The following is a 10,986-nucleotide window of genomic DNA, read 5'->3' on the forward strand; positions in this document are numbered from 1 at the left end:
TGAAAAATACATCGCAACTTGTGATACACCTCCCTTGACATGGCTCTAGGCACCACGACCTATAAGCTTTGACTTCTGCAGGGTATCCAAGGATCATACATCTCAAAGCTCTAGGTTCGATCTTGTCTTACCTAATATGAGCATATTCTAGACAACCAAATATTTTAAGTTTGTCGAGGTCTAGCGGATGACCTGACTAGACTTTTTCAAGTGTCTTCATCCCCAAGGAATTCGAGGGACACCTATTTATCAGGTATGATGTAGTCGCAACAACCTTGACTCAAAACACATTCTTCAATCTAGACTAACCAACACGCACCTCACTCTTTCCAGAATAGTTCGATTAAACCTTTCAGCCAAACCATTTTGTTAGGGAGTACCCGCAATATTTATGTGCCTTGTAATACCAGACGCAACACAATAGTTGTCTAAAGCCTCATTGTAAAATTCAATACCATTGTCGGTCCTCAACCTCTTTACCTTCCTGCGAATTTGGTTTTCGACCAGTTTCTTCCAACTTTTGAAAATTTTAAATGTTTCATCCTTAGTCTTCTAGATGAATACTCAAAATTTTCTATAATAATCATCAACGACAAATATGAAATACTTTGCACCCGAGTGTGAAAGGTTCCTTCCAGACTCCCAAAGATTAGCATGAATGTAATCAAGGGATCCATGTGTTCTTTGTTTATCTTTGTTAAACTTCACCCTACAGGATTTACCAAATACACAAGGTTCCGAAAACTCCAATTTCGACATAGTCACCACATAACAGGTTTTGTTTCGACAATTCGACCAGGCCTCTTTCAATGACATTGCTAAGTCTCTTGCGCCATAGCTTAGTCTTCGACACAGATTTTGTGGATGACACATTTGCTGAACCACTTACAACCTCAGTCTCAAGGGTGTACAAGCCTTGTTTCTTTACGCCTCTCAAGACTTCCTTTGACCCTTCATTACCCTTAGGATACTTTGCTCTTCTTTGAAAACATATCATTTCTTATCGAATTCACTAAGAGAAATCAAATTTCTCTTAAGATCAGGTACATATCTGATATTAGTCAATAGCCTTATTGACTCATCATGGAGCTTGAATCTCACATATCCAATACCTGCAATTTTGCAAGCTTTGTTGTTTCCCAGTAGCACTGATCCACCATCTTGATCACATAATTCCTCAAACAAATCTTTGTTTGGAGTCATGCTCCAAGTGCAATCTGAATTCATAATTCACTCATTGCTAAAGTCGCTGCTTGAAACCACCAAAATGTCAGATGATTCATAATCATCTTACACAATGGTTGCATTTTCATTATCCTTTCCACAATTATTATTCTACCGGTCAGGACACACATTCCTTGTGTGACCCTCTTTCTTATAGTGGTAACACCTAATAGAAGGGACATTACCAGCATATGAATTTTGTAGAATTTTACCACTCTTCTTCTCAAACCTACCATATTTCTTTGTGAGTTTTCCTTTTACAGACAATCCTTCACCAACTATCGATGGCTTGTGCTTCTTTCGTTCGGTCAAATCCTTATAGTACAAGGTTGATTGAACATCATAAAAGATCAACAAATCTCTTCCATACAAGATAGTTTCTTTGAAATGAGCATGAGACTTAGGTAAAGCACACAACATCAACAATGCTTGATCTTCATCATCAATCTTGACCTCAATATTTTAAAGATCAAGAATCAACTTGTTGAACATATCCAATTGCTCAGCCAAGACTTTGTCTTCACTCATCTTGAATAAATACAAAGCTTGCTTCAGGTAGAGACGATTTACCAACGATTTCGTTATGAACAAACCTTCGAGTTTCGTCCACACACCAGTTACAGTTTTCTCTTTTGAAACCTGCCGGAAAACTTTATCATCAAGGCTTAATACAATTGCATTGTGAGATTTCTCGATCATTGTTGTCTTCTCTCCTTCTTCATTATTGCGGCATCCAAACACTTCATCTTCTCCCATATCGAGACTAGAATTCGATCCAAATACCACAATAGACTTAATAAAAATTTATTGAAAATATACTTCTCCATCTATTCTATAATAATTGATCTATTTGAAGAAAAAAAAGAAATTTATAATAGTTATAAGAGAGAACCTTTATTTTCTAGTCGAAGTGCTCTTAGATATATAAACTTTAACTTATTATTGATAAAATTAAATTCAATAAATTTAATTTTATTATATTTAATATTTTAAACATTTCGAATAAACTTGTGGGATCTATTTTTTTGGGTGAAGGATTTACTTTATTTTATTAGAAAAGGAGATGTTCGACAGTAATTATTAAATGCAGTTATAAATGCAACAATTATTAGCTGCAACCGTACTAGTACTAGCCAAAACCACTTTCATTTCCACATCTTTCTTCTCTCTTATCCTTTCTAGGATTTTCTAGCTTCCATTCATCTTCTTTCATCCTCATTTTTCACCTTGAAAGTTTACAACTTGTAACACAAGCGTATAGTTGAAGGCATGTTTTTTCTAAAAACCGCGTTACAACAACAGGAATAACGTGTCATCACATACATTATACACTGTCAAAATACCTGTAATGTATGGTTGACATGTCTTCATAGTTGACTTCAAAAAACATGCCAAAGTTCTGATAAGGTTGTGTGTGTGGAACAAAGAACTCAACTTCACTATAATTAAGTTCTATTGGGTTTTTTCTTAGAACTCAACAGTGAATTTTATATATGCTAATTTCCTATTGAAATGGCTCTTCCTCATCTACTTCTTCTGCTTATTCTTCATTGCTCATTGTTTGTAGCATTGGTATCTGGCTGGAAGACATTGCAAGGTATGTTCCTAATTTAATTTCTATGCTTTCTTCTAATGTTTTAACAAACCATTCTAAAACATTCATATACACATGCATATCTGTTTGGAAATTTCGCCTTCATTGCGATCCGGGGTAGTTGCCTAAATTGTGGCATTCGGCTTTTCTTCAACACTTTCATTGTTTTGAGTTTGAATGGGTGGATTTAGTTCCACATTGCTTCTTATAGATATGGTATAGGTAGGGTTTATAAGTGGACAATCTTCACTTACAAGTCGATTTTATTGAAAAGAGTTAGGCTCAACCACATTTTTTAAACCGGTATCAGAGTTTTGTTTAAGATCCATCGGGCCACCTGATATTAGGTTTCCATTATTGGACCACCCACCATTTATAGCCTTGTGTGAGAGTGTGTTAAGAGCCTCCTAGACAATATATAGTTGGAACATGTACTTATAAATGGGGCAATCTTCATCCTACACATTAGTTTTGTCGGTTTTGTAGGGATGAGATAGCCCAACACAAATTCTAATATGTAAATAGCAATGTAAAATTGATGATATAATTTATAATGTTAACTTTGCAATAATTTGTCATCTCTTAGCAATGTAAAATTGATGATATTTGTAATGTTAACTTTGCAATAGTTTCTCATCTCTTAAAAAGTAGTGAAATTTTGTTGGAATATTTGTTCTTCATAAACAAATGTCAGAAATTGGACTTTGTCTATGAAGATGAATACATAAATGCAAAGTTTTAATTCACAATTGTGCTGAGGGGTCATATCGCGATTCCTATATTGTGAAAAATTGCGGTCAAATACGGCTGACACAACCGCAATACGCGGTTGGAGAGACATTGAGAACTTTGACTATTACCATGGCTACAATTGTGTCCCCTTTGTTTAAAATCTTTCATTATAAATTGTGATGCTTGCTTGGTATGCTGTGCAGGATCACCACCGGTGGTAATAGCACGCGGCGGATTTTCGGGGTTATATCCAGATTCTAGTTTACTTTCTTATAACTTGGCACTAAAAACTATTTCCCCAAATGTGACTCTATGGTGTGACTTGCAACTGACAAAGGATGGAGTTGGGATATGTTTTCCAGACATCAAGCTTGACAATGCCACTGACATTTCTGTTGTTTACCCCGACAAAGCCAAGGAATACTCGGTTAATAAGGTTCCAATTCGCGGATGGTTTTCTGTTGATTACAGTTTCAATGAACTAGCAAATGTTTCGCGTGAGTTCAATCTATCTTCCACTACTATTGTCTTTTTTAGCTTTTTGATATAAGCTTGTAAAATGACTGATAATTTTCTCGTTACTTGGACAGTTGTTCAGGGAGTGTTTTCTCGAACGCCATCGTTTGATGGACGTAAGTCTCACATTATCCGTGTCGAAAACGTAGCTAAATTAGTAAAACCGCCATCAACAGGCCTATGGTTAAACGTTCAGGTAACGATGAAATGGAATAGAATAGACTACTTTCTCGCAAGGATGTCCTAAGTTTAAGAATTGTAGCATTAACTTTTAAAATACTATGCAGCATGATAGATTCTACAAGCATCACAATTTGAGCGTAGAGAAACTTCTTCACTCGCTATCAACTAAACAAGTATCTATCAGTTACATCTCATCGCCGAACGCGAATTTCTTAAGAAGAGTAAGATCAAACTCAGGTCTTAAAAAAACCGTCACAATCTTCAGGTTTCTAGAGAAATATGAAATTGAACCCACAACCAACAAAACTTATGGCGCACTTGTGAAAGACCTCGAATTTATCAGAAGATTTGCTTCGGGAATTCTTGTTCCTAAAGGCTATATATGGCCTGTAGACTCGGAACTTTATCTACATAAACATACTTCTCTTGTCGCAGATGCTCATAAACAAGGGCTGAAAGTTTTTGTTTCAGACATTGTTAATGATGTTACATTCAGCTACAATTTCAGTTATGATCCTTTGGCTGAATGTCTGTCTTTCATCGACAACGGTAACTTCTCCGTTGATGGCATTCTGTCTGACTTTCCAGTAACTCCATCTGTAGCCATAAGTAAGTTTTGTCTCCTCTATAGAGTTTAATGGATATACATCGTCACTGTAAAACTTTTATCTAATGCTGATATATATTGGAAATATTTTTGGCAGATTGCTTTTCTGGCGTACGAAGAAATGCAAAAAAACAAGGTATGATTTATTTGAAGTACTGTCTTGAGGTAGAATAATTTTTAAATAATCTTTATTGATTTCGATTCTTTCTTTTATGCTAAGTTGATACTTTGATTATATCGAAGTATGGAGCAAGCGGAGATTATCCTGCTTGTACTGATCTTGCGTATAAGAAAGCGAAATCAGATGGAGCAGATGTAATTGATTGTCCTGTTCAAATCTCCAAGGATGGAATACCCTTTTGCTTAAGTTCTATAGATCTTTCAACAACCACAACAGTGGCTCAATCAAAGTTCCGAACTCGCAAAACTATTATTCCAGAGATTCAAAAGGGAAGTGGCATATATACGTTTAGCTTGACATGGAACGAAATCAAAACATTGACTCGTAAGATGAATGACTGTCTTGAATTCTTATTATTGCATGTATGATTTTCTGTAGCCTTTGTCACTTCGATTCGTTTTATTTTTCCTTTTCATTGCAGCCGCGATATTGAAACCTTATGAGAAATACCTATTGTTCCGGAATCCAAAATTCAAAAATCAAGGGAAATTCCTAACCTTGTCTGAGTTTTTGTCCTTGGCTAAAGGCTCTGGCGTCTTGATCAACATAGAGGTGAGTTCTTATATGATCTTGATTGACCACTTCATCAGTTATATAACGAAATGACATTTATCTTTCATTATTATCATCAGAATGCAGCCTACCTTGCATCGAAGCGAGGACTAAACGTGACCAACGCAGTCCTTCATGCTCTACAAAAAGCTGGTTACAATAAACCAAGATCTCCAAAAGTAATGATTCAATCAACACACAGTTCGATACTAAAGATATTCAAGGATAAATCCAAATACGAAAGGGTTTACAAAGTTGACGAAAATATCCATGATGCTGACGATAAAGCTATCGAGGATATCAAAACATTTGCAGATTCTGTTGTGGTAAAAAAAGCTTCTGTCTTTACTCAAACTGCAGCATTTCTCGTTAACTCTACAACTACCGTAGCAAGGTTTCATTCATATAAGCTACCAGTTTATGTCGAAACTTTCAGCAACGAGTTTGTATCTCAAGCATGGGATTACTACTCAGATGCATTTTTTGAGATTAATTCATTCGTCATTGGAGCTAAGGTTAACGGCATTATTACTGACTTCCCTAAGACTGCTTCGCGATACACGAGTAAGTATAAAATTCGAATAGATAGCTATTTTGGTCCTTAAACGTATGAATCGGCGTCTCTATAGTTTCTCATTGTGTGAAATCTGCTTTGCTCTACTTGTTGCAGGGAACAAGTGTTTGAAGCATGGCAAAAGAGCACCTTATGTGAACCCTATTGAACCTGGAAAACTTTTAAGACAAATTTCTAAGTCATACCATTTAACACCTTCCCCTCCACTTCCAGTCTTGCATGATAGTAATGTCACAGAGCCACATCTGCCAAGTGTTTCTGGAAATTTTCCGATTTTTGGCGCTGCTCGTTAAACAGTAGCAACTCCAGCCACCATTACTGCATGAAGAAAGAGCAAAGACGAAAGAACGTGTAGCATTCATACACGCCATTTAACTTTAGAGCTCCATTGTTTGAAATGGTACACAACATTATTACATTTATTATGATTGTTTTTTTGTAAGATGTGATTATCCAAATAGCTTTATTTCATTATCAATAAAATTCTTTTGGATTGTGGAGATAAGAGTTTTGTTGTGAAATTGCAATGTTGAACCACACCAATAATTGTTTGTCGAGAAAATCAAACAATAATATTAATTTTGTATCATGTTAAGAATAGAGATGTTGAGGGACAAATTACAATTACAATCAAAATAATTGGCCTCAAACAAAAATCATCTGTGGAAACAAATCCACAGTAAGTAAAAGGAAGATACAAGAGTACATAGAATTTATTATCCAATTCAAAAATGATTTATTGTTCACAGTGAAAATTGGTAAACAGTCTTTGGTCTTCAAAAATGATTTATTTTATAGGATCAACCAGTGAATTCTAGGACATATGCTCTTGTTAAATTATATTTGAAGTCTGAACATTTCGACAATGGCCACGATTTGAGAATGTTGTTTAAAGTTCAAAAAGTAAAGGCAAAATTTGTAAAGGAATTGCAATAAAGAACTTCAAAGTAAATTGCAATAAGAAGAAATAATTGATAAACTGGAAATAACTTCAATTGAAATGAAAAAGATGGTGATTCATACGTACATTTTCAACGAACTCGTTTCTCAAACACACTTAGACACTTAGAGTAATTTGTGAGTACTTGTACAATGATTGAACACACACCGAAATCCTATACATTAAGACCCCTATTTATACTAGGTCGAAAATAACCGCTACCAACGGTCTTTTCTCCAGAAAATGATACGTTTCGCTTGCATGCCTTCTGTCGCATTCGCGAAAAACCACCGGCGGAAAAAGACACAGAGCCGCCACCGTGCGTTATTTATCACAAAGGAGGGAAAGGAAACGCTCGAAGTAAACCTGGAAAGGAAATGGTCTTACGACCAGAGATTGCTAGGATCGGGAGTCGGTTATGCGAAGGGAAGGTATTAGCACCCCTACGCATCCGTCGTACCCGACGGGATCCACACTCAAGAGAATAGAATAAGGTTGCTAAATAATTGCTCAAAAACTGCACAAAACTGGAAAGAAACACGGGAAGGACGGAAGAAGCGGACTCGGCAGGATGTCGCATCTTGGGCCTACGTAGTTCGTCAGAAACAAACATCAGAGTCGACGTAGTTCGGGGGAAACGAGAAACGTGCTCTCTAGGACCTCGCATCCTATGCATACGTATCTTCTCTAACCAGAGGAAGAATCAGAGAACTCGTAGCTCGGCTAACGCACGCCAAACAAAACGCTAAACGGAGACGCTGAGACGTTAGAGCAAACACCCAAACACAAACTGGAAACGGAATGCCAATCGCTGGGCTTACATCCGACTCCACAAAAGAAACGCAACTGGGAAACCGAATGCCAATCGCTGGGCTTACATCAGACTCCAAGCACACGCACAAGAAGAAGAAGGGTCTCGATTGCAACTAGGGCAAGAGAAAGGGAAGGTCTCAATCGCAACGGGGGCGAGAGAAAAGGATTAAAGTTAGTTGTCAGTCAAACTCGACAAGACATCGCATCTCGTGCCTACGTATCTCATCTGGACATGAGAATCAGAGTTGCCGTAGTTCGGCTAAACCATTTCTAATTGTTTTGTGTTTTTTAAGTGAACGACGTTACTACGCAATCTACCGGATGCTCGACCTTTGGAGACTTACTCACCTGTAGTAGAAGGAGTCAACGTGTCCTTAAGAGAAGATAGAGTTTGTTTGTGTTTTAGGAAAGCTCACGCAAGAAAGGAAGTCCTAGACGAAGGAACCGTGCTACCTTAATTGACATGCAAACGAGAGACTATGCGAAGTCTAGCAATCCTATGGGGATACAAGCACACCACACACAAACACATACAACATGAAATAAACACACCAACAAGGGGCTCAAACATCAAGGGTAAGGCTTTAGTCAAGGGGTCATGTCAACCTCGACAAACAAGCCGACTGGAAGGGTATCTGAGGCTCTTAACCACTGACATTGACCGTCAGGGTGAGCAGATGAAAGGTGATGAGGATAAGACCTCATAGCTCTTAACCCGGGCCCGGGTGAGCTTGAATCAATGAAGGTGTGGGGGTCCAGAATGTGGGACTCTATTCCACTTGACTGACTCTATATACAAGGATCTTGGGTGTTTATTCAAATGCATCAGCACGTAGTGCGAGCAAGATGAAAGACTCAACTGAATAACAGGGGATTGATTGCAAATCCCTTCTATCTGCCAATTGCCTCTTCACTTAGGAGGACTTGAAGTACATGGCACAAAAGTAAACAAACACAGTCATTGCCTCTTAAGGAGGACTTCAGCCAAATGCCTGCCAAACATAAACGACAGGGCTTCCAGACTACATGGAGTTAGGGGATGTTTACCTAGGTGATATGCCAACCACAAGCAAAGCAAAGCAACTCAAGCAATGAGTTAAAGCTACTAAAGCACCTGTGAGAAAATCAAACAAGTCAATATTCACATCTAGACAAACCAAACAGACAGTCAACAGTGAGACAACCAATATACACAATGCATGTCAACAACCCAAGTGAGTTAGCCACCCAAGGACCTACAACACAATCAACATTAGTTAAACAAAGCAAATTGCATCTCCATTCATGAGATCAACATAAACCATTGGGACTAGGAGCTTGAACCTGAAATGCAAAACTCAAAAGATGAGTACAAACCACTAGCACCAAGGCTAGGGTCAAAGGCAAAGTAAAAAGTCAAAACAGCAAGCAATATTAAACATGAAGCTCATTTATTCAAGTAAGAACATGTCCTAAAAAGGACCAAACCTAAATCAAATGGCAAAGTCATTAATTGCACAAGATAAGGCAAAAGGTACACAAGGTGATCACAATTGGACATGAAGAATCAAAATTCCATATTAAAACAGAAATGAATCAAACAATCATGAAAATTTTTATGTGCACACAACATGTAAAACACAATCATCATGCCGAAAATTAGGATCAACAGAACTCAATTGACCTGGAAATGAAAATGCACAAGTATGACATCAAATTGTGTGACACACATTGTCACACCCTACATTCATGTGCCTAAAACAGAGATGAAAAATTAGAAAAATACACAACCAAGCCTCAAAAATCATGCAAGATGTTAGGAATCAACACACCAAATTTCAAATCAATTGGCCAATTATTGAGCATTTCACAAAAGAATGAATGAAGCATGTCACATTTGCATACATGTCCAAAGAATCAATCACATTTAAAAATCCAGAAATGATAAAATCATGAAATCACAACCAAAAAATAATAGACACTTCAAGGATCATGTGAGAAAAAATTTGGAATTATTTGGAATCATTTTAAATTTTTAGTGATTTTTTGAATATGATGAAAATATTTGAAATAAAATGAACAAAGCACATGATGAAATGGAGGGAAAGGTAAATGGTGGATTAATTTGAAAATATGCACGCTGTAGGGATCGAACCAGGTGGCAAATAAAAGAGAAGCGCTTGGAACAAATAAACACAAAAATGCTGGAGCCAAGGGTCGAAGGCGGGCACATCAAAACGCCATCGTTTTGGAACAGAGAAAACAAAAGGAAACTCAAACGCGTTCGCTGGGAATCGAAGTGAGGTCAAGGCCAAAACGTTGCACTTCACTAATTGAAGTGGCAACCACCTAAGCAGTCCAAGGCGTGCGTGGACGAGTCAAAGAAACGCTAGCCTATGGATACGCCTAGCAAGGGCCACGCAACCGCTGACAGGGACAAGCCCTAGCGCTGAACCAGGTGACGGCACAAGTGGTGGTTTCCACCGTCTTCTTCGTGAAGACGGTGGCGCTACAGTAGCTCCACTTATTTATTTTTTTCAGATTTCATCAACCAGTACACCAAACGAAAGCTTATCACACGTAGATCACAAATCTAACATCATTTCATCCTAACAATCCATGAATTAGGAGAATCGAAGAAAAACATTTTTGCACTCAAACTTTCAATTCAACATATCTCAATGAATATTGCACCATTTTTAATTCTAAAAGCATCAGTGTGATCAGCATGGAGAAAGCTATCTAAACATGTGCATAACAACAAGAATTAAGATGTTCGAAAATCACACCTCTTGAAGATCAATCAATGGCAGCAGTGGATTCAAAGGCCTAACTGTGTCCAAATCTCTTCTATCAACCTTGTTATGAAGTCTGATGTAGAAATTGAAGCTTGAAACGACTAGATCTTGATTAATTTGCCACTTCCATCTTCATGTTCTTGAGCTTGCACACCTTGATTCTTCACCAAATGCTTCAATCAAGAGCTTGAATTCTACCAAATGCTGATCCATGAGCAAGAATATACAATACAAATCATATGCTATGTGGAGAATTTTTGAATTTTGATGGAGAGAAATTTTGGAGGGAAAAC

The 10,986-nt window shown here is 37.4% G+C and overlaps 1 protein-coding gene across 1 annotated transcript; it reads left to right on the forward strand.

The window, feature by feature from the left end:
* The first annotated feature begins 2,351 nt into the window (after nucleotides 1–2,351).
* LOC127084821 (glycerophosphodiester phosphodiesterase GDPDL3) lies at nucleotides 2,352–6,668 on the forward strand. Its single transcript, XM_051025342.1, has 9 exons — nucleotides 2,352–2,821; nucleotides 3,754–4,047; nucleotides 4,141–4,262; nucleotides 4,354–4,858; nucleotides 4,954–4,992; nucleotides 5,077–5,361; nucleotides 5,459–5,589; nucleotides 5,670–6,153; nucleotides 6,260–6,668. The coding sequence occupies exons 1-9, from the start codon at nucleotides 2,737–2,739 to the stop codon at nucleotides 6,454–6,456; spliced, it is 2,142 nt and encodes a 713-aa protein (XP_050881299.1). The 5' UTR covers nucleotides 2,352–2,736; the 3' UTR covers nucleotides 6,457–6,668.
* The last annotated feature ends 4,318 nt before the right edge of the window (nucleotides 6,669–10,986 follow it).

Source organism: Lathyrus oleraceus, chromosome 5 (genome assembly GCF_024323335.1).
Source record: "Lathyrus oleraceus cultivar Zhongwan6 chromosome 5, CAAS_Psat_ZW6_1.0, whole genome shotgun sequence".
NCBI classification, from domain to species: Eukaryota; Viridiplantae; Streptophyta; class Magnoliopsida; order Fabales; family Fabaceae; genus Lathyrus; species Lathyrus oleraceus.